Below are 24,828 nucleotides of genomic sequence, written 5' to 3'. Positions count from 1 at the left end.
GAAAATAAACGGTGAATCGAAGTGAAAAGTTAGAAAAGATTCAAAGAAAGTTCGAAACGAAACCCTAAACTGAAAAAATCATGAAGATTCACCGTTCACCTTTCAAATCAGAGTTCGAATTCATCATCAGAGTAGAAAATAGAGTGAATTACGGTTTCATATCAAGAAAATCTTTGAAAAAAGTTGAAAACCTAAAAACCGTAAGGATTCAAAATCAAACCTGTGCAAATCATCAAGATCGAAACGTTTCGAACTCTTTTTCTTCAAGAATCATCAAGATCGAAACGGTTTGAACAACTTTTTTCAGAAAATGGCAAGATCGAAGTGTTTTGTGTCCGATCTATGTTGATTTGTGGATTGATTCATAGTTTACGGTTCGAAAGTCATGAGATAATGAGTGAAAACCATGAGAGAAGACGAGGTAGAACGAGAGAGAACGAGGAAAGAAAGAGAAAGATCGGTTAAGAATGAAGAAGGACCGGCTCACCAGCTTTTATAGGGAGGTGAACCAGACCGGTTCACCTGAACCAGGCTGGTTCGCTCTCAAACCGGTCCTTTCTTCATCCTGGACCATTCGATTTGCTTCTTATTTGTATGTACGGTGCAGATCCAACGTTTTCATGTCCTCTCTTTGGCTTACGATGCATCACGTGCTCCCAGCCCTTGGATTTAAGGTTTTGGAGGAGTTGGATCTATCCAACGCCTCTGAGGCACCTGGATAGTCCAAGATCCACCTTTAGTTTGGGTTTGGGCCTGGATTTCATGCTGCCTTCGTTTTTGGTGTTCTTTTGCTATTTCATCGTTGATTCTTGCTTTTTTTTTAAAATTCCTAAAAAATACTATGTGCTTTTTAACGTGTTGTTTGATGAATTTGTGACATTTTCTTACATGATAACATTGATGAAAATATATGTGATAACTCCTTGATTGATACCCTACTTTTTTTGTGAAAATTGTGTGAAATTTTACTATGATTTGGCCACAATGTTTTGGCATATGATGTGAATGTTTGGTATGTGGTTTTGTGTTGAATATGACTCTGAATTTGTGATTGTTTCATTATCTTATGAGTTGATTTGTGAATCTCTTGTGTTACAAGTTATGTAAATACTTTAGTGTGTGAATAAAGTGTAAAATATGTCTAAGGGTGAGTCATGATTTCTTGGCTTGGTACTTGTCTCTAATTCTCATGATTATGATGGAAATAAAAACCTTTGGAAAATGTCATAATGTGAGAATTATAGGCCATGTGTTAGCCTTGTCATCTTGGGTGAATTTTTAGGCATATGTTACTACTCTTTCTTTTTTTTTTTCCTTTTTTGCTAAATTTTGCTACTTTGTTAGTGCCATCTTACTTACCAATGTCTCTACCCCTCTATGCCTTATATTACTAACAATTTCCTCTATTGTATTTCATACATCATGATCATTTCATCCCCCATCTCACACCTTCATCCTTTTATTTTTCTACATTTTAAGCTTCACCCAAAATTAGAATGTAAAACTTAGGATTTTTTGTACTTTACTTTTATGCCATTTTAAATTCTTGCAAGACCATAGAATGTATCTAGGCCAATGATGTAATATGGACTATGGACTCTAATGATGTACACCGACACAAGCACCGACACATGCACACACATCACTTTAGGTACATAGCTAGAATATGCATTGTTAGATGTATGTTTAGGATTGTATGTTTAGATGAATGCTTAGGCTTTACACTTAGAAAAAATCAATTTTTCAAAAAACTTGAATAGCATCACTCAAATATTTTTTAATAAACCTTGGGATCAAAATCCCATTGAATTTTCCCTTTTCTTTCTTAATAAAAACTTAATGAATTTTAATCATACTTAGACCATATTTTGCAAATGACTAATTCAACCTCACAATTTCACAATCTTATGCCCTTGAGGCCTCTCTCTCATTCTTCAAAATTCATTTTCAAACTTAAAATCAACCAACAAAAACAAAAAAAAAAACATTTTTGGTAGAGAACTACGGTGGATTTGATCCCTTAAACGGGTACGTAGGCAAGGAATCAAAATTCCTTCAATTCAAATAAAATAAAAATTCAAACACATTCTTCTCCCTCCAATTCTTCATTTAGAAAACCTTTAGACTTAATAACACTTTCCAAATAGCATTTAAAAATAAAGCGCGCCCGTAGAAAGTAAAGACGGTTCCTATAGGATACTATAGTCATTGTGGGTGCCTAACACCTTCCCGTAGCGAAAACAACTCCCGGACCTCGATTCTCAAGGGTTTTGCTTATTTTTCCCTTCCCAAGAAAAAATGAGATATCAACGGTTAAAAAGGTTCAAATGTAATCAATGTTTGACACCCGAAAACCAAGATAAAACAGAAGCTACTATGAAAAGCAGGAACTTATGCATTACTTCAAGATGTTGAATGGACCAACATACGAAGCATTGGTTAGACACTTCTGGGTGAGAGCTAAGGTTTATGACAAAGCTGCGTCTATAGCTGAAGAAAGTCAAATGGTGTTGATTTATCCCGAACTGGAAGGGAAGACCAGAGAAGTAATGGGACTTGAGCCATTTACAGGTGTTGAAATCAGGTCAAGTATTTGTGGTATTCCAGTGAGAATTGCAGAATGGCAGATAGAAGCTGTACTCCGTAGAGAAGCCTCTGGAAAATACTCTGGAATTGATCTCTCAAGTACAGCTGAAGAACGCTTCTGGAAAGAGAAAGTAAACTTGGCTCTGTACAACTCCATGCAAGCAGGAAAGTATGCTGATCTGAGCATGGATAAGAAGCTGCTTCTGAAGATTCAGAATGAGGACTTACTTCCATGTGGTGGAAGTGAGAAACCCAATTTGGCATAGAAGGTCTTTCTCCAGCACTTCATTAAGAAGGAGAAAGTGAACGTGCCAAAATATATGTTCAAGTACTTGATAGAGTGTCTGAAACAGAGTCAGCTGCAGAATAGAACCTGGGTACCTTATGGAAGACTCTTGTCAGAAATATTCTATCAAGGAGGAGTCTTGGACAAGCTAAGCAGTGCTGAAGCCTTCACAGATGAGCTGCTTGATACTAAAACTGGAAAGTTCATAAATGCACAAACCCTCAAGAATATGAAGTTGATCACTGTTGTCACCAAGCTTCAAACTGATTTGAGTGAATCACTTGCTAAGTCTGACCTTATGAAGGACTTTCCACCCATCTGCAAGAAGGATCCTCTTAAAGTGCAGATGTACTATATCAAGGAACACTTTGAGGCAACCAATGAGAGAATCAGATTGGAAGATGTACCAGAGGAAATGTATGGTGGTGCTCTGCCACGAGCTAGAGGCAGAAAGTCAAAAAGGAAGATGACTGCAGAGCAATACCTAGAGGTTGAAAAATCTGCGAAGAAGTCTAAAGTCACTTCTGATAAGCTTAACATTGGTGGTTCTGCAATGCCATCAATTGAAGAAGTGGCTGAAGACATCAACTCTAGCGTGGTCCTGAGTATTGGTATTGCTCTTGATCAACCTGCAATACCAAAGAAGAAAAGGAAGCAAGCAGTAAGGAGGACCAAGGATTTTCCTCTTATTACCAAGAAGGCTGAAGCTGCTACTAATGTGTCAGAAGCTATTGGCAAAGCTATGGAGATTGCTTCTGAACTTCAAGAGAGGGTAATAACAGAAGCATCAGAACTTCTTAAAATTACTGACACTGCTGAAGATGATCAATTAAAGTCAGCTGATTGTTCAGAACCCTCTACAACAGGCAATATCTTCATGCACTCAGAACCAATAGTACATGAGATATCCAGTGACTCTCCTTCACCCTCTTCAAAATCCTCATCATCATCTTCTGATTCTGATGATGATAAACCTATAAGTCTTCTGTTTCGTAAGCCAGTAAAAAGCCATTCAACATCAACCAAGACCAACAAAAAGTCCTCTCAGTCAAGCACTTTTAAGCCAGTTGGTCATATAATCAATCAGAAGATAGAAAAAATGGCTGAGCAGAGAGACAGAGTCATTGATACTATCCTCCGCCATCACCCTCAACCTCTTAACATTCAACCCCTCAACATGATTGTACCAGAAAATGTTGAGTCAACCTCAGAGAAAGCCTCTGAGACAACTCCAGAAGCAGCTGCTTCTGATAAAGTTGTTTCAGAAGACCCCCCACAACAAAAACCTTCACCAGAAAAAGCCTTTTCACCCCCTACAACTTCATCACCCCCAACTGTTCCTGAACCAACTGTTCTTAAACAAGTCACTCCTCAAAAGACTGTTCCTGAACATATTGTTCCTGACCAACCAGTTACTAAACCCATTCCTGAACCTGCATCTGAAACTGCTGCTCCTGAACACATTGTTCCTGAGCCAACCCCTGCTTCCATAACTCCTTCACCAGTACAAGTTATCAAGATCACCCATCATACTGGTGTATGTGATATGGACACAGACTCTGAGGATGATCAAGATGATCATGCCTCTGATATGGTAGTTGACCCCACTCCTGACCAACCATCAACTAGCCAATCCTTAACTACAAATGACCAATCATCATCAAACCTACCCATTGTACACTTAGCCCCTCCAAAACCCTCTAAACAACCTTCACCTCCCACCATTTTCCTGGATTCTCAAGTACTACAAGATGTGTGGGAAGATATTGCTTCTGAAGTTCTCAGACTGATAGCAGGTAGAAATGACTTGGGTCATACAATAAGCTATCAAAAGTAATGGAAGAGGATAAAAGAAAGGGTCGTCAACCTGATTTCAGCTTTGCATGATTCCTGCATTGAGGCTCAAGAGCAAGCCAAGCAGAAGCTGGAAGATTGGTTGAATGGAATAGAAGAGAATACTGGAGATGTTGAAGTTCTTGGTACTTGGGTGAAGAATCCACTCAGTATCAGAGGCAGAGAACCTGATGAATTCCTGCCTAAGGAGCTGCATCTGATTATTCCTTCTGAGATCCTGGAGAAGAATGATGCACCTAACCTGGCTCTAGCTCAGGAGAACAAGAAGCTCAAAGAAGAAAATGAAAGGCTTGAAACAGAGCTACTAGAGCAGAAGCTGAAGATATCAAAATTGGAAGCTGATATGCAAGAAGCCAAGATCAGAGAAGACAACTACGGAAAAGATATGGACAAGAAGTATGCTGATGTTCAAGAGCTTCTGAAGAAGATTTTAGAGAAATAAGCCAAACCCATAGTTGCACACTTTTAGCTTATTTTTTTTGTCTCTTTAGGCTTTTAATATTCTTTGATCATCTCTGCTTCTGATTTAGTTCTTTTCGCTTCTGATATTATAAGCTTCTGAATTCTTCTTGCTTCTGAATATCATTAACTGTTTATATCATGTGTGTTGTTATTTGCTTTGATAATAATGCTTGCTATGACCTGTTTTATTTAATTTTTGAAGATGGTTAAAATGCTTTAAATTTATTAGAATTATGCTCTGAACCTTTAAACTTATGTTTTTCTCATCTCTTCTTTTTGTTTATGTCTTTTTGCTAATGACAAAAGGGGGAGTATATGTGATAGTATTTAAAGGCTCTGAGCCCTATTAATTTATATTTGAAAATTTTGAAAATTTCTATCCTTTTTTGTTTTTAACCTTAAAACGGTGTATCAAAAAGGGGGAGTATCAAATTTCAAATAAAAATTAATTGAACCATTCTTCTTATCTATAAGTCAATTCTTTTAATTTTTTTAAGCTCTGATATTATTGTGCGAAAAATGAATTTAATTAACCTGGATAGAACATAGGGGGAGCTTACAAACCTCACCTTAAAGACTATCAGACTCAGGGGGAGTTAGAGCTTACAAACCTCAGACTCTGAGCTTACAAACCTCAGAAACCCCAAAGTCAACTCGTTAATTAGATTAACAACAATTGACAATTTTTAAATACTATTGTTTGTCATCATCAAAAAGGGGGAGATTGTTGGAACAAAATGTGTTTAACAATGAACCTCAAAGAGTTTTGATGATAACAAGGTATTAAAAATGGTAAATTGGACTAGCTAATATTTGTTCAAGTGTACAGGACCACAGTTAAAAAGTTACATCATTAATTGGTTCTGAATGAGCAAATAAAGAGCAAAAGAAAATGAAGCTTAAACAATTCTGAAGGCAATACGCTCCTGAAAGTGGAAAGCGCTCCTAAAGTCAAGCTACTCCTGAAGATAGTAAAAGCGCTCCTGAAGAATAGTGCTCCTGAAGACAAGAGGTCCAGAAGCCACATTATCAGAAGCCGCATCATCAGAAGCTGCATCATCAGAAGCTGAAGAAGCTGCACCATCAGAAGCTGCAGAAGCTGCCTCATCAGAAGTCATTTCACCAGAAGCTGAAGATCAACTGGATTTGCAAAAGATTCAAAGATTGAAGAATCTACATTGCAAAAGCTGTCTATTGGATTCGAAAACATAGCAGAAAATTAGTGGAACATTGCAACGGTCATTTCAAAGGTGTTTGAAGGCATGTGCTTGCAATTTGGACGAAAACGTTGACATTGTACTATTGTACGAACTGTACAACCACCTTCTCCACTAATCTGTTTTGTGTCCACGCTACAAGACAAGAAAACAGCTCCAGAATACGGCTTCGCCTGCATAGATGTTCCTTTGGATAAGGAATGGATTTCAATTTGGTTCTTCATAGGACAACAACCAAATCAGGCAAAAGATTATTGGTGAAAGATCAAGCTTCAAACAACGACTCTTTGGTGTGCTGGCAATTTCACAACGTCTCTTTCACACCTCTATATAAAGGAGTGAAGACTTAGAGTTTTGGTAATGCAAGAACGCTAATGCAGAACGACAGACTCTCAACATTTTTACAAGTGCCAAACCTCTGCTGAAATTGTTCTGCATTCACTTAGAATTTCTGTGTCTCATAGTCATATCTTAGAAATTCTTAAGTCCATTGAGTCTGTATCTGATTTGTATTGTGAGCACCTCTGATTGTATATCAAGTGTTCAACCTTAAACAATTTTCTGTGTAATTTTGTTTAGTTAGGAAGTCTCTTGCAGTTGTGCTTGAGCAGGAAGTCTCTTGATTGTGTTCTTGAGCAAAGGAAGTCTCTAGCTTGTGTGCTTGAGCAAAGGAAGTCTCTTGCTTGTGTGCTTGAGCAATTGTAATCAGATATTACTCTTAGTGAAATCTCCTTGGAAGTGCAAGGGGGACTGGACTACTTCAGGATTGTGGAAGGAACCAGTATAATTGCTTTGTGTCGTTCTTCTTCTCTCTCTCTGTTTTATTCCGCTGCATTTAGATTCTGATTATCACTTCAGAAGCTGTCTCACTTAGCTTCTGATCAGTGTGTTCAGTTTTTAGGAGAAACGAAGAATTTTTCAAAACACAATTCAACCCCCCCCCCCCCCCCCTTCTTGTGTTTTTCTCACCTTCAGGGGCATCATTGCCTCATATGTTTACCCTGTTTGTGGTGATTCAAGTGAAGATATTCTGCATGGCTTGTCCCTTTGTGGTCGTGCCTACGATGTTTGGCATCGGTGCTTGGCTCGCGTATTGCAAGTTTCTGTAGGTAGCTAGATTAAGGATTGGTTGAAGAGTTCCATTTTTGTTCCCGAATCTAGTCAAACGGGTGAATATAGAGGTCGTGATAATTTCAACGATGGAGGAAGAGGAAATTTTTGAGATAGTGATCGAGTTACCTATTGAGGAAGAGAATGTGGCAACTTCAACCAATTGAGAGACAACAATTTTAATCAATCAAATCAAGGAAGAGATGGAAATAATGTTATTTCTAACAATCGTGGTAGAGGAAGATGTTATTACAACTAAGAGAGAACAAATTTTAGTTGTTTTCATTGCGGAATGTTTGAGCACAAAGCAACGAATTGCAGATACAAACATAAGGCAAACATGGTAGAAAGTTCATATCAAAATAATGGCAAGTCTTATGAAAATCCGCATAGTTTATTTTTAGCAAAGCAATACACTTTGAGAAGAAGAAAATACTTGTTATTTGGACACTAGTTGTAGAAATCATATGTATGGGAAAAAGAAATTAGTTTCCTATTTGAACGAAACTGTAAAATTTACTGTGGAGTTTGGAAATAATTCAAATATTCTGATTTTGAGGAAAGGATGAATTTTTATCACATTAAAGATTGATTGAACAATTTTATTGGTGATGTATTCTATGCTCCTGGTGTTCATCACATTGAGTATGAGAAAACTGTTAGAGAAATGTTAACACATGTAGATTCACAACAATTACTGCACGTTGACTGACAGAAATGGAAAATTCATTACAAAGGTAAAAATGACTCCTAATCGCCGCTTCTCTTTGAGAATTCAACATGAAAGATTTCCTTGCTTGAGATTTATAATTACAAATGATGATTGGTTGTGGCACATGAGATTTGGTCAATTTCATTTTTCTGGCTTGAATTATCTGTTATTAAAAGAATATGTTTCAGGTTTGCTTGTTGTGAACATTCCAAGTGGTGTATGTGAGACATGGCAAATTGGAAAGAAGCATAGAGAATCACTTCCAACTAGAAAGTCTTGGACAGCGAAGAAACTCTTTGAGATAGTTCATTAAAATTTGCAGAAAAGCTTGGGTGTGTAATCTGAAGCATAAGTCAGAGGTTATTGATGCCTTCAAGACAGTCAAAGCGTTAGTAGAAAAACAATGTGGTTGTCCAATCAAAGCACTTAGAACTATCAGAGGCCAAGAATACCTCGTCAGCACAAATTTCTTAAAGCAACATGGAATCCAACATCAATTAACAACCAGATGCACATCTCAACAAAATGGAGTAGTTGACAGAAAGAACATAAAAATCATGGATATGGTGAGATGCATGTTCAAAGATAACCAAATGCCAAAAGAATTTTGGGCGGAAGCAGTTGCTATTGTAGTTTATATTTTCAATATGTCCAACAAGAAGCGTTCAATAGTTGACTCCCGAAGAAGTATGGAGTGGATGAAGGCCTTGAATAAGACACCTCCGAGGTTTTGGATGTATTGCTTATTATCATTTACTAAATCAAATCAGGAAGAAGTTAGATGATAAAGGCAAAAGATGCATCTTTATCGGCTACAATTCAAATTCAAAGGCATACATGTTTTACAATCTAGAGATCAAGAAGGTGACCATCACTTAAAATGTGAATTTTGATGAAGAAGGAATGTGGAATTGGTCATCAATGACAGTAGAGGAGCTAATAGAGACTTCAAATGATTTTGAAAAGGAGATTGGGCATGTAGATACAACACATGTTCATCCAGAAACATTGAACAAAGAACAAAGGCAACATATATTACCAGACTGACTGTAAGATTTTGTTTTGGGTACGAATAAAGGCCGATCTAATGAAGAGATTATCAATTTTGATTTATTTTAAGATTGTGAACTAGTTACATTTGAAGAAACCTCAGGTGATGAAAATTGTATAAAAGCCATGGATGGAGAAATCAATGCAACTGAGAAGAATAAAATATGAGAGTTTACTGAATTGCCATCAGACAAGAAATTAATAGGATTCAAGTGGGTGTATAAGACAAAGTACAAACCCAACATGACATTGATTGTTATAAAGCAAGGTTGGTGTCTAAAGGCTACAAGAAAAAACCATGTATTTATTATTTTTAGATATTTTCCCCTGTTGCGAGATAAGATAGAATTTGCATGCTTATTCCACTATCAGCTCAAAATAATTGGAGAACACATCAAATGAATGCTTTTTTTTGAAGAAGCTAAATTAGCCCACCGAAATTGACACCAGGAAGAATCGACCCTGAGATCTTAAGGAGGAGTACACTCCCAGATCCCAAGCCAATTCACATCAAATGGATGTTAAGTTAGCATTTCTCAATGGTACTCTAGAAGAAGAAGTGTGTGTTAAACAACTTGCAAGTTTTGTATTAAGCAAAAAAGGAGATTAAGTTTATAGGTTGAAGAAATCATTGTATGGCTTGAAACAGGTGCGAATAGTGTGGTACAAAAAGATTTATTCTTATTTCGGTCAAAATGGTTTTTAGAGATGTCTGTTTGAGCATACATTCTATATAAAATTTATTGATCCTAGAGATATTCTTATCAATTACCTTTATGTTGATGATCTAATATTCACCGGAAAGAATTCAAAGATGATTGTGGAATTCAGGGAGGCTATTATAAGATGTTTTAAAATGACAGACTTGGGCCTAATGTCGTATTTTCTCCGCATTGAGATCGTTCAACAAAATGATGGAAACTTTATTTCTCAAAAGAAGTATGTAGGTGATATATTGAAGAAGTTTAAGACGAAGCATTCAAAGTTAATTTCTACGCCAGTTGATGAAAAGTTTAAGCTCACAAGAGAAAGTCATGGCCCGCCTTAGGCATTGACTAGGGGTGCGACGGCCTAGGGTCGATCCCTGTAAGGGGCCCAAAAAAGTATGTAGGGATGGGGTGAATACAGTAAGGATTCATTTATGGGGGTATCTATAGTAAAACATATAAAAAGACCCCAACATACTTAAACTCAGCATCTCTTCACTCTTTTTTTTTTTGCAAAACTATTTCAAAAGGCCTCAAACACAAGCAGACTTAAGCCCAACTGACCTTCAACTTTTTTTTTTTGGGAATTTCTCTTCTCACCGTACTAACTTCTCAAGCGCCTTGAAATTCATCATCATTTCCTATTTGAATTTTATAATTCGAAGATTATTTTTTGTATTTCGGATTTTTTATCCGAATTGTGATTAACTAGTTTTTTCAAAACAATGACATAAATTATTAAATTGACATAAATGAAAAGGAAAATTTAAAGAGACATAATACAAATTGTCAAGAATTGAACACATTTTATTACTTGATCAAGAATTCATAGTACATTTAAATTAACCTAATATTTATTACAGCAAACTATTTGATTAAGATTTCATAATAATCAACTATTTTCTTATTGTTGTTTATATAACAATTACTTGTGAAAATAGATTTGAGAAATTGAAGACATTTGAAATGATTTTTCATCTCAAAATGCTCGAAGAAACTACAATCTTATGACTTTCCAATAAAAGTGAAGCTTTTTTGTTGATGTTGATATTTTGTAAAATAATTGTAGATTCTCAATGATGATTTATATATTCTAGTTTTATTAAGGCTGATTTTTTAGATATATTGATGTGGCTACATATAGTTTTAATAATACATAGGATGAGGTGCATTTGGCTAACATTTTAGGATATCAACATGTGGATCTCAAAACATCGTATTATGGTAACTTGGGGTGATAGTATAGTTGAGTTATCAACCGCCATAATTATTGTGTGTCGCATTCATTATTTATCGAAAAAAAATATTATGAAATATTATTTAAGGGACCCTATTTTCAAACTTGGCCTAAGATCCATAAACTGCTAGGAACGGCGCTTGAGAAAGTGATGGCCAAAGAATAGACTTGACTCATTGTAAAAGTTTGATCGGAAGTCATAGATATTTGAATGCGGCAAGGCCAAATATAGTATGTGGTGTTGGATTTCTTAGCAGATTTATGGAGGATGCGTGTGTTAGTCACTTGCATGGAGCCATAATGACTCTTTATATCAAAAGTACTTTGACCAATGAAAATTTTTATAGTAGTAATAGTAATGTGACACTTTTTTAGATATACAAATCGTGATTGGTCGGGAGATATAGAAATAAGAACAAAGAAAATATGAGAAAAACAGTTATCGAAATAATTGTCTAAAATGGTTGAAAAAAAATCTCTTTTTAAAATAAAAGAAATTGGTCATAGTATTAAATTATAAAACATTGAATTGTTTATAACATTTTTAATTTAATAAAAAAATCAAGAAACAGTTCGACATCGATTTTCCATAAAATCGACTGCATCTCATTGGTTTCACAGCATGACAAATTCAATATTTGGCTCTAGCCAGTCATAGCCGATCCAATCTAGGTTTTAAAATTATGATTAAACTAATCGAGTCAGATTTTGTTTTATTTATACTCTTCATTTTGTTGACATACTACTATTTTTTATAAGAAAATGCTAACAAATTTGGTTGTTAGAGAAGAACCTATATTTTGGGTCACACAGAAGATTAGTTATTGTTAATCGACTGTGAAAATTTCGTATCAACGTCACAATAACACAAAAATAAATCACAATTTAATTAAATTCTATAGCTAGTCTCTTTCTAAGCCACACACTGTTCTTTGCGAACCACAGTTTTTCACACGTATTCTTCAATCAACTTCACATTGCTAATTCTTATCCTCAAACAAACCAACAAGGAAGTACAGCCACTTATAATTCCAATGTTGGGTGTCTAGTCTTGGAGCAATTGAAACCATATAGTATTGGGTGATAGAGTATTGTTTGTAACTTAATCACCTCAAAGTACTTCTTGTACTTTGTGGTTTTGTGAATTTAATATTTTTATTTTGCTTCTTCAAGAAAAACTTATAATGCCAAAACAATCTAGCAACTAGCAAACTTGTCCTTGTTCTCTCAAAAAAAAAAAAAAAACCAAACTTGTCCTTGTATGCTGCTTTTCTTTTTTACTTTTCTTTTCTTCTTTACTTTTTGATTAAAGTCATAGTAAGATTCAATACCATTGAACAAAGCTAAATAACTCGCCAAAACAAATGAAATTTGAAGAAATTCAAATACACACCAAGGTTTTTTTGTTTTTGTTTTTGTTTTGAGAGGAACATAAACCAAGAAACAAATAACACATACTATTCTTAAAGTTGATGAAGGAGAAGCTTTGGGTATAAAAAATTTGCAATACAATACAATAGTTGAAGGACCTGTGCATAAATAATGTAAGTTTCGAACTTGATTCTAAGAAAGTAGTGGATAGCTACCATAGTATCGTAAAGATGAATCTGATTTTGAAGCTATTATCAGATAATGCTGTAGAACATTCTCGACTTTTTTTACAAATTCTCACGTTAAGTTTATTAAGATACAAACTAATGATGTTGCTTATAGTTTAGCTAGGGTAGCCATATTTCTACCTAGTTTCCATTTGTTTATTGAGATGTCGGATTGTATTGAAGCTCTTATTGATAATGAAATGCGATAGTTTTATTCCGGTAAAAAAACAAATAACATTTATTCATTAAAAAAGGTAAAAAGTACAAACTCATTCATCCATCCAACTTAAGTAACTTCATCAATCAAAGCATAACCCTTCATGAAAAATGGTATGAAAAAAACCCATCACATTCTTATCAAGAACAAGCCCAAATTCAACACCACCTTTCAAATCTCTACTTTCTGTTAATCCAATTGTTATTCCTCTATCAACTGAAGTTGTCTCCACTTTTGCAGGCCTTCCAAAACCAAAATCAATCTCATATACTGCAAACCTTGTTGACCCTGCAACTCCTATTCCTTGAATTCCTTCACTGACAATATCCATATATTTAGACAACAATGTATCTACACCGTCAAGAAAACCCTTATCCATTTTTCTAATTTTGCTATAAATTTTCTTTGCAACAATCACTACTCCATCTTCCTTGGTAAAGTCTTCTGGCTCAGTATCAATTATATGATTAGTTACACAATTTCCGAAATAGTTTTCGGGAATTGGTGGATCTAATCTTGATCTGATATCCACTGCAAAACCAAAACAAAATTTTTGTTTTTGATTGCTTTCAGATTGTTGTTTTGCTTTTGCTATGCAAACGGAAACATAAGCACATGTAAGAACAAAAGTTGACAATTTATTTGGTTGTTCTTGTTCTTGTGATCCTTCTTCAATATTGTTCCATTTGGACAACACACTTTTGTTTAATTTCTCCAAATCTTCACGTGTGAGCTCGAAGGCGACTCGAACGGAATCCTTAACTTTTGGTTCAAAGAAATTTGACATAATCTTTAAGCTTCTCACGTTGCCTTTGTCAAAATGTGTTGAGATTCTGTTCCAACTATTTATGAGGACACTCTCAAAACCATTTGGATCATTGATTACTTCCCTACTCAAAAAGGGTTTCAAAAAAGGCTCTAAATTTGATGATTGTGTTTCATCTTCAAAAGATTTACATATAGAGGACCAAGCTTTGATGAACATGGTTGAAGATTTTCCATCAAGAACAGCATGGTGTGTACTTACTCCAATGGAAAAACCACTTTTCGGAAAAAGAGTTATCTGAATTGAAATGATAGGAGCAAAAGAATCTGTTGATTCTAAGTAAGGTACAAAAGAACGAGATAAAGAAGCTTCTTGTGGTGAATTCTGCTCCACAATTTTATCGAAGGAAACTACATCGTCATCATATTGTGCTAAGAGCAACGAAACTCCGTCATCATTTGGATTGAACTGGATGATTGGTTTTGGAGAATCAGAAGGCCAAACAATCTTACCTGCTATAGGCAGAAAGTGTTGGAGGGTTAAAGATAGTGAAGATTTGAGTTTTGGAACAAGGTTTTGAAAGAAGAAAGTAGGGTGTGAATGTGAATTTGGGAGGGTGTAGAAGAAGATACGTTCTACTGGGTGAAATCTTAGCCAATTCAAGTCTAAGAAAGTGAGAGGAAGAGATAATTGGTTTGCAGAATTAGGAGAAACTTTACATTCTTCATGGATTTTGATGTGGTTGTTTGCAGCAGCCATGTGGAAGATGATATTTGATCTTAGAAATATTTGCTTGTGTTATATATTATATTATAGGAGAAGAGAAATGTTACCACATATTTATATCGTATAAGTATTGTCCCCGTGAGCTTAGCTCAGTTGGAAAGGACAATGCATAATATATGCAAGGTCTGGGGATCGAACCCCGAACACCAGGGGATCGAACCCCGAACACCACCAAAAAAAAAAAATATCGTATAAGTATTATTTTATATTATTTTATTTTTGAATTTCTTATTTCTCTTTCTTATTATCACATCATTAATTATAAACTACGAATTTTTATATTAGTTATCATATAGTTATTGTTTTTTATAATATCGTATAAGTATTATTTTATATTATTTTATTTTTGAATTTCTTATTTCTCTTTCTTATTATCACATCATTAATTATAAACTACAGATTTTTATATTAGTTATCATATAGTTATTGTTTTTTGGATGTTCAAATAACATTGCTCATATAAAAATGTCATATATACATCTTAGGTGGATGTATACACATTGAATTAAAGTAAAAAAATAATTGATGTGATAGATATAATAAGTTGGATCCAATTTTGAATACTTACTTTTCTTAGCAGCCCATCTGGTTTTCTTTATATATTTTGAACGGATGTGATAGATAGATATGGATCCAATGTTCTCCATATTTGAATACTGACTTTTCTTAGCAACCCATCTGGTTTTCTTCTAGGGTCTGTTTGGATGATCAAAGAAAGTGAAAGGAAAGAAAGAGTGAGGAAAGATTATATGAGGATAGAAAAAGAATAGAAAGTGAGAGGATTGTTTTGGTTGTTTGGTTTAAAAGAAAGTGGAATAGAAAGTGAAAGGAAAGAGTGATGTGTATATATGTAAAAAGACAATTACATCCTTAAAAAGTTTTGGCTACATATGTCATTTTAAATTAAATATTGTAAAAAGACAATGCTATTTTGGACATTTCCCATAAAGTTGGTGCATTCCTCTTTGTTTCCGTCCTTATGGCTGTGGAAAGTTTTTGAGCGTGGGTCCCACCTCAAAACTTTCTTTCCTTACTCTTTCTTTGTCCTGCCAAACAGTGGAAAAGTACTGTAGCCCCTCACTTTCTTTCCCTATCCTTTCTTTCCTTTATCTTTCCATGGATCCAAACATAGACTACTAATTTTCTCATATCTTTTTGTTTCCTTTAATCATTCTAGTCCATTTCGTTAACTTACTTTTATGTTTTGACTTGTAGGCTAGTGAAACAAATTGACAAATGAATAAAAAATTGTGTTTGGTGTGGTAGTATTGACAGTAAAAATTGGTTTCTCTATCTTGGGAAAAGACATGCACGGCTTTGTCAGATGGTGGTCTGGTCTTAGCATGAAAAGTATATTCCTATAAAGAAAGCATGAAAAGTATATTCATTTAAAATGAACGAGGCAGGTTACAAGAAATTGCGTGCGATTGTGAGTTTATGTCTCTTATCGGTTAGAAAAATATAGGTTGAACATTTATAAGTGAAACGACCTATAAATCAATTGTTTTAAAGTTTTTGGTAAAAGCATAAGTGTCTCTCACTTTTGTGCTAGCTACACTTGATGTAGGTGGTCCCTCGGGCTCTCCTCGTGACCCAACAGTGATATAACAAGTCAACGACTACATTGTCTAAAAATCAAGTTTTTCTTGGACTGTCCAAACATATTGATATTCGATTTCATAAGATCCTAGAACTAGTTGATGAGAAAGAATTGATGTTTGAGTATTGTTCTATTGAAGAGTAAATTGCATGCATTTTTACAAAGCAGTTGAAAATTGAGTTATTTTACATATCGAAGAAAATGCTTGGAATGACAAGTATGAAAGCTAGATTTAAGGTAGCCAATATTAGAATTAAATCAAGTAAGTCTTGACATTTTTAGAAGCAATTAGAACCATATACCGCATCATTAAGCATGATTATGATTTCACTACCAAAAAAAAGCATGATTATGATTGGCCCACAACAGTGACGGATAAAGGAATTTTGAACAGTGGGGGCATCATATATCAAAAATTTGTAGCATTATATACATGTTACATTTCGTTTTCGAAAGCATAAATACCCATCAAAATTGTCCTCTATGATTTTTTATATTCTAGAAATATTGAATGATTTTCTCATTTTCAATATGAAATAAAAATATCTCCTTCTATATAAATTACTAAACAATCATTTAACAAGTCATCTTCCATCCGATTTCGCATTTGATTCATATTATCAAATCGTGTGATAAGTGTGATCGAAGAGAAAGATGATATGTGATAAGTGTGGGCCATGTGATTAAATTGTTAACTATTGGTATATTATACTACTAAAAAAAGGTTTTTAAAAACTTTGTGAAGGCACAAGCCCACACATGCTTGGCCATACATCCGTCCCTGGCCCACAAAATTAGGAGGTGACGCTTCATTACAGCTATCCTGCACTGTTTTAATGTTTTGCTTTATCACCGTCTCTGTTTCTACTTAAGTTTTGTTTGCGAGTTTGGAGGAGATGAGAAGGGAAAACTTTGATAGGTGGAAAATATGAGGGAAAATAGAGAAATCTTTTAAAAAAAATTAAAAGAGTAGTTTTTTAAAGAATGATAAATTAATAATGCATATGATTACTATATTTTTTATTTTAAAAATAATATAACAACATAGATTAAATTTAAATAATTCATATAAACCCTTTAAAACCCCCAAAACTCTCCTCCAATACAATTTTTTAGTTCCCCCAAATGAGGAGGGTTTAGTATTATGAAGAAAAGTTAACCCCCATAGCCCTCCCCTCTCATTTTCCTTTATTTCTTCCACTTTCTCATTCATTTTTTTCCCAAGTCTTCCTCTCCATTTCCGTCCAAACTCGCAAACAAAATCTTAGTAGATAAATCTTTCATTTCTTAGTTATTAAGAATTGAAAGCTTCTATAAAGGATGCTTGTATATAATTGTAAATTATCAATTCTGTACATGAACCTATATTTTGTGCCACACAGAAGATTAGTTAGTGCTAATCGACAGTGAAAATTTCGTATCAACATTACAATAACACAACAATAAAGTACAAGTTAATTAAATTCTATAACCAGTCTCTTTCTAAGCCACACACTGTTCTTTGCGAACCACAGTTTTTCACACGTATTCTTCAATCAACTTCACCTTGCTAATTCTTATCCTCAAACAAACCAACAAGGATGTACAGCCACTTATAATTCCAATGTTGGGTGTCTAGTCTTGGAGCAATTGAAACCATATAGTATTGGGTGATAGAGTATTGTTTGTAACTTGATCACCTCAAAGTACTTCTTGTACTTTGTGGTTTTGTGAATTTAATATTTTTATTTTGCTTCTTCAAGAAAAACTTATAATGCCAAAACAATCTAGCAACTAGCAAACTTGTCCTTGTTCTCTCAAAAAAAAAAAAAAAAAGCAAACTTGTCCTTGTATGCTGCTTTTCTTTTTTTACTTTTCTTTTCTGCTTTACTTTTTGATTAAAGTCATAGTATGATTCAATACCATTGAACAAAGCTAAATAACTCGCCAAAACAAATGAAATTTGAAGAAATTCAAATACAGACCAAGGTTTTTTTGTTTTGAGAGGAATATAAACCAAGGAACAAAAACACATACTATTCTTAAAGTTGATGAAGGAGAAGCTTTGGGTCTATTATTTGCAATACAATGGTTGAAGGACTGTGCATAAATAATGTAAGTTTTGAACTTGATTCGAAGAAAGTAGTGGATAGCTACCATAGTATCGTAGAGATGAATCTGATTTTGAAGCTATTATCAGATAATGCTGTAGAACATTCTCGACTTTTTTTACAAACTCTCACGTTAAGTTTATTAAGATACAAACTAATTATGTTGCTTATAGTTTAGCTAGGGTAGCCATATTTCTACCTAGTTTCCATTTGTTTATTGAGATGTCGGATTGTATTGAAGCTCTTATTGATAATGAAATGCGATAGTTTTATTCCGGTAAAAAAAACAAATAACATTTATTCATTAAAAAAGGTAAAAAGTACAAACTCATTCATCCATCCAACTAAAGTGACATCATCATTCAAAGCATAACCCTTCATGAAAAATGGTATGAAAAAAACCCATCACATTCTTATCAAGAACAAGCCCAAATTCAACACCACCTTTCAAATCTCTACTTTCTGTTAATCCAATTGTTATTCCTCTATCAACTGAAGTTGTCTCCACTTTTGCAGGCCTTCCAAAACCAAAATCAATCTCATATACTCCAAACCTTGTTGACCCTGCAACTACTATTGCTTGAATTCCTTCACCAACAATATCCATATATTTAGACAACAATGTATCTACATCATCAAGAAAACCCTTATCCATTTTTCTAATTGTGCTATAAATTTTCTTTGCAACAATCACTACTCCATCTTCCTTTGTAAAGTCTTCTGGCTCATCATCAATTATATGACTAGTTACACAATTTCCGAAATAGTTTTCGGGAATTGGTGGGTCTAATCTTGATCTGATATCCACTGCAAAACCAAAACAAAATTTTTGTTTTTGATTGCTTTCAGATTGTTGTTTTGCTTTTGCTATGCAAACGGAAACATAAGCACATGTAAGAACAAAAGTTGACAATTTCTTTGGTTGATCTTGTTCTTGTGATCCTTCTTCAATATTGTTCCATTTGGACAAAACACTTTTGTTTAATTTCTCCAAATCTTCACGTGTGAGCTCGAAGGCGACTCGAATGGAATCCTTAACTTTTGGTTCAAAGAAATTTGACATAATCTTTAAGCTTCTCACGTTGCCTTTGTCAAAATGTGTTGAGATTCTGTTCCAACTATCTATGAGGACACTCTCAAAACCATTTGGATCATTGATTACTTCCCTACTCAAAAAGGGTTTCAAAAAAGGCTCTAAATTTGATGATTGTGTTTCATCTTCAAAAGATTTACATATAGAGGACCAAGCTTTGATGAACATGGTTGAAGATTTTCCATCAAGAACAACATGATGTGTGCTTATTCCAATGGAAAAACCACTTTTCGGAAAAAGAGTTATCTGAATTGAAATGATAGAAGCAAAAGAATCTGTTGATTCTAAGTGAGGTACAAAAGAACGAGATCAAGAAGCTTCTTGTGGTGAATTCTGCTCCACAATTTTTTCGAAGGAAACTACATCGTCATCATATTGCGCTAAGAGCAACGAAACTCCGTCATCTTTTGGATTGAACTGGATGATTGGTTTTGGAGAATCAGAAGGCCAAACAATGTTACCGGCTATAGGGAGAAAGTGTTGGAGGGTTAAAGAGAGTGAAGATTTGAGTTTTGGAACAAGGTTTTGAAAGAAGAAAGTAGGGTGTGATTGTGAATTTGGGAGGGGGTAGAAGAAAATACGTTCAACTGGGTGAAATCTTAGCCAATTCAAGTCTAAGAAAGTGAGAGGAAGAGATAATTGGTTTGCAGAATTAGGAGAAACTTTACATTCTTCATGAATTTTGATGTGACTGTTTGCAGCAGCCATTTGGAAGATGATATTTGATCTAAGAAATATTTGCTTGTGTTATATATTAAAAGAGAAGAGAAATGTTACCACATATTTATATCGTATAAGTGTTATTTTATTTTTGAATTTCTTATTTCTCTTTCTTATTATCATATCATTAATTATAAACTACGAATTTTTATATTAGTTACTTCCTCCGTCCCGTAATAACTGAGTCATTTGTAAAAAAATATTGTTCCAAGAATCTTGACCCATTTCAGTTTTCAATACAACATTAATTACTTTTTTTCAATTATAACTCTAATTAATACTACTTTCATTACTCTCAATTCAATATATTCTACTTTACATTTATGATAAAGAAGAATACACCAATACTTGACAAAGACACTCAAAACCATTTTTCTCTCTCTTTCATTTATATATTTTTCTTAATCTGTGTGAAAAACTCATCTAGCTCAGTTAAATTGGGACGGAGGGAGTATCATATAGTTGTTGTTTTTTGGATGTTCAAATAACATTGCTCATATGAAAAATGTCATATCTACATCTTAGGTGGGTGTATACACATTGAATTAAAGAAAAAAAAAATGTAATGATGTGATAAATATGAAAAGTTGGATCCAATTTTGAATACTGACTTTTCTTAGCACTTTCTTCAAATATTTTAAACAGGTGTGATAGATAGATATGAATCCAATTTTCTCCATATTTGAATACTGACTTTTCTGAGCAACCCTTCTGGTTTTCTTCTAGACTACTAATTTTCTCATATCTTTTTGTTTGCTTTAATCATTCTAGTCCATTTCGTTAAATTAATTTTATGTTTTGACTAGTAAGCATGTGAAACAAATTGACAAATGGATCAGAAATTGTGTTTGGTATGGCAGTATTGACAGCAAAAATTGTTTTCTCTATCCTGGAAAAAGGCAAAGTCATGAAAAGTATATTCCTTTAAACAAAAAGCATGAAAAGTGGTTTTTTCTAGATTACCCTCTCTGGTTTAGAGGGTATTTACCCCTTCATGATATCAACAAATTAAAATGTAATATACATTGGCATCATTAAATATCAAATAAATGAGTCAATTTTTTCTATAAATAAGGTAACTTTTAATACTTGTAATACTTTTAATTTTTATTTAATTATAGACAAGATTACATTAGAGATCATTTATCTTATTTATTTGTAACACTTTGGTCCTTTATCTTTATTTTTTTCCATTTAGGTTTTTATCTCTCATAAAAGCACATATACATCCTTTTTCTCATTTTTTATTAAAAAAATACATAATTTTAAGAGAGATAAAGGACCTAAACGGGAAAAAATAAAGATAAAGGACCAAAGTGTTACAAAAAATAAGATAAAGGACCCCTAATGTAATTTTGCCTTAATTATATTTAGGTGTTCAATCTTAATTAATTTACACTACATGATTGGCTTAGAACAATTAAAATTTCACATCAAATTTCTTTCATCTGAATGTCCTTAAATTTATCAGTTACATTCATAGGGAAGAATAAAGAAGAAGAAATTTGAATGAAGGAAATGTTTTTGTTCTCACGTTCGGGGTTCTGGAATGCAAGAAATTTTATGAATGCAAGTAATGAATTTAAGGACATCCAGATGAAAGAAATTTGATATAAAATTTTATTTGTTATAAGTCTTGTAGTGTAAATTAATTAAGATTGAACACCTTAATATAATTAAATAAAAATTAAAAGTATTAAAAATTACTTTATGATTAAGATTAACTCTTTTATTTTTAGAAAAAATCGACTCGTTTATTTGACATTTAATGTTACCTATGTACATTACATTTTGATTGGTTGATTTCATGAGAGGTAATTACCCTCTAAACAAGAGAGGGTAACGTAGGCCTCACCATGAAAAGTATGTTCATTTAAAATGAACGAGGAAGGTTATAAGAAATTGTGTGCAATCGTCGGTTTAGGTCCCACATTGTTTAGAAAAATATAGGTTGAACACTTATAAGTGAAACGATCTATAAATCAATTGTTTCAAAGTTTTTGGTAGAAGCATGAGTGTCTCTCACTTTTGTGCTTGTTACACAGTGTGGGTGGTCTCCCGGGCTCTTCTCGTGACCTAACAGTGATATAAGATCTAAGTTTCGACCGACTCCTTGTGTCGAAATTCTTTCTAACAAGGTATTAAGGCCGTGGGTTCCGTTAAGAGCACGACGAAATGGTACATGCAAAGCGTGTGCAGATGAAAGAGCTTTCCATTTAAGGGGTTGATCAAGATGAATTGATGAGATCACACGTTTAGCACTTTATAAGTGAGAGGACCCATAAACTCATTGCCTTAAGGTTTTGGATAAAAGTGTAGTGTATCTCTCAAGTGTGTGGTTGGTATGCCTGTTGTGTGTGGTCCCCTGGCCCCCCATGGACCCAGCAGTCGTATCTGGGCCGAGGTTCAACCGAATAAGTCTTCTTGACACAGTGTCCCACATCTGTTAGAAAATAGGAGACCTATAAATCCATTGCAGTAAGGTTGTGTGTAAAAGTGTGGTGTATCTCTTACTTGTGCGGTTGTTTTGCTTGTTTCCAATTAAACTCAACATGTGAGTTTGTAAATTGGTAGCAAAAAAATGCTTCCATTCTCATAAAACATAACCAAATTTCGTCGCATGCTCTCAGTCTTTGTAGAAAACGTTCACCATAATTTTTGAGTCAATGACAAATTCAACAACTATGAAGCTTGACCACTCCTCCATTAGTTATGTCCCAGTGTCAGACTTGTGTCGATGTCTGACAACGACACCGCAATTTTTGTGTCTGTGTTTGTGCTTCATATGTTAACACTATCAAAGTGTAAATCTCAAGTCCAATTAATGGCATGAAGAAGACTGGGTGAAAGATGAGAAAAAGACAAGAAGGAGGTTGAATTGTGTTGGCTTTTTCTGAAAATCTTTCTAAGTGTTTAAATGAAACAAAGCAAACAGATAATCAAAGAGAAGATATATATATATATATATATATATATGTGTGTGTGTGTGTGTGTGTGTGTGTGTGTGTGTGTGTGTGTGTGTGTGTGTGTGTGTGTGTGTGTGTGTAGGGAGGGAGGGAGGGAGAGAGAGAGAAGATACAATACAAGCAACTATCCTTAGTTCACCCCACAATCCGAGGTTAGTCTAGTCCCTTTACCCTTCCTAGAGATTTTTCACTATAATCTCACAAATTACAATTTATCAGACATACAAGTTTGAGACTTCCTTGCCTCACACAAGAGGACTGATAAAATCAGAGTTTATCAAATAAATTTATATGTGTTTACACTTTGTACTAAAAGAGCGGTAAACAAAATTTAAAGTTCAAGTAATTCATGACATTAAGAAATTTTAAGATATAAAGTTTTTACAACAATTTTTAAGTGTTTGTGCGCTTTTGAATTTGACAGTATTTTGACACTTGTAAAATGTATGTAGTCTTTTATGTTCTTCAAACCGCTCAAGTTCTTATATAGGAAAGAATGAAAAAGGCGTTGTTTGAAGGGTGTCAGAGCATCAAATTCTTCATTGAGAAGCTTTCATCAGATTTGAAAACTTTGCCTCTGATGGATAATGTCGTTAAATTGTATTAGAGAAGTCATTATCTAATTATAGAATGGTGTGTTACATTTTCTTTGCCATTGAACTTCTTTGTTTGTTTCTGCACGTGGTGAGAAGAAGATAAACAATACTATCAGAATTTTGAAAGTTATTTCCTTCAGAAGATGACAAAACTAGTTGGAGTCTCTTTAGAGTGTTGACTTACTGACGTGTCCGTTCGAACTTGTTGCCTTCATAACTTGGCTATCATCAGAGTCTGATTCCATCAAAGTCTTCATGCTTGATGCATCTTCTGATCGGAACTTTGACTTTCTGTCGACCTTTCTTTAGATCTTCTCCCAAGTCTTCTTTGCTTCTCTTGAGTATCAAAATGCTTTCCTTGGTGTTCAGAGCATTATGTATCATAATCAATAACGTGACTTAGAAGTCAAAATTTAATTATATGGCACTGCACACTTGAACACACATTAGAGTACTCAATTGTTCTTTTCTACATTGTTATCATTAAAACCTTAGAGATATTATTCTAAAACCAACTTTGATTCAACACCGAGAGCTTCACCTAATTCGACATAACACACCGGATATAGTCATATGGTTTTTGCGAACACAAAAGCACATTCATCATCCCTCAAACACATACATATACCTATTTGGTTTTGATGTAGCGAAAAAGATGCATCTACATTGCATTTAAATCTCTTTTATCGTGGCTGTTACCACCGAGCTTTATTCGCATTGCCTGCTGATGTATTATGAAAGTGTGTTGGATCTTAATGCGATCAAAATCACATTGGTCTTGTTTTTTTACAAGCAAGTCTTTTCTAATACCAAGCCTAGAACATTTTTATATTATTTCTTCAATATGGTAGGACATTAAAAAATCTTTCTTGACAATTAAAAAATGTAGCATTTGGAAGGTTGGAGATGGTAAATATATAGCATTTTGTAGCAATAAGGGGTTATCATGTATCTTGTAGTTGTGATGTTATTTGTTACACAAAAGATTTGGTAATCTGCAAACTGTCATGGCAGAGGATTTCATGGTAAATGGCAGAGCATTGCAAGATAGAGGTTCAAGTTGCAGATGCCATGACAAAGTCCTTGAAGATTGAAACATTTGAAAGATTGAGACGCATGATGGACGTGGTGAATTCAACAAACAAGAATTAAGGAAAAGTGTTACAAGTTAGTTA

The 24,828-nt window shown here is 34.1% G+C and overlaps 1 protein-coding gene and 2 pseudogenes across 2 annotated transcripts; all 3 read right to left on the bottom strand.

Annotated features, from left to right (window-relative positions):
- Positions 1-13,028: 13,028 nt before the first annotated feature.
- LOC146904411 (malonyl-CoA:anthocyanidin 5-O-glucoside-6''-O-malonyltransferase pseudogene) lies at positions 13,029-14,654 on the bottom strand (annotated as a pseudogene). Its single transcript, XR_015020357.1, has one exon. The product of XR_015020357.1 is annotated as a malonyl-CoA:anthocyanidin 5-O-glucoside-6''-O-malonyltransferase pseudogene (transcript).
- Positions 14,655-18,545: 3,891 nt separating this feature from the next.
- Positions 18,546-20,127, bottom strand: LOC146904409 (phenolic glucoside malonyltransferase 1-like). Its single transcript, XM_085729756.1, has one exon. The coding sequence runs from the start codon at positions 19,537-19,539 to the stop codon at positions 18,637-18,639; it is 903 nt and encodes a 300-aa protein (XP_085585882.1). The 5' UTR covers positions 19,540-20,127; the 3' UTR covers positions 18,546-18,636.
- LOC146904410 (malonyl-CoA:anthocyanidin 5-O-glucoside-6''-O-malonyltransferase pseudogene) lies at positions 19,681-20,079 on the bottom strand (annotated as a pseudogene).
- Positions 20,128-24,828: the final 4,701 nt, after the last annotated feature.

The sequence above is a fragment of the Medicago sativa genome, chromosome 7 (genome assembly GCF_051527215.1).
Source record: "Medicago sativa cultivar Bolivia chromosome 7, Bolivia_mono, whole genome shotgun sequence".
In the NCBI taxonomy this organism is placed as follows: domain Eukaryota; kingdom Viridiplantae; phylum Streptophyta; class Magnoliopsida; order Fabales; family Fabaceae; genus Medicago; species Medicago sativa.
This window is presented reverse-complemented; position numbering and strand designations above follow the sequence as displayed.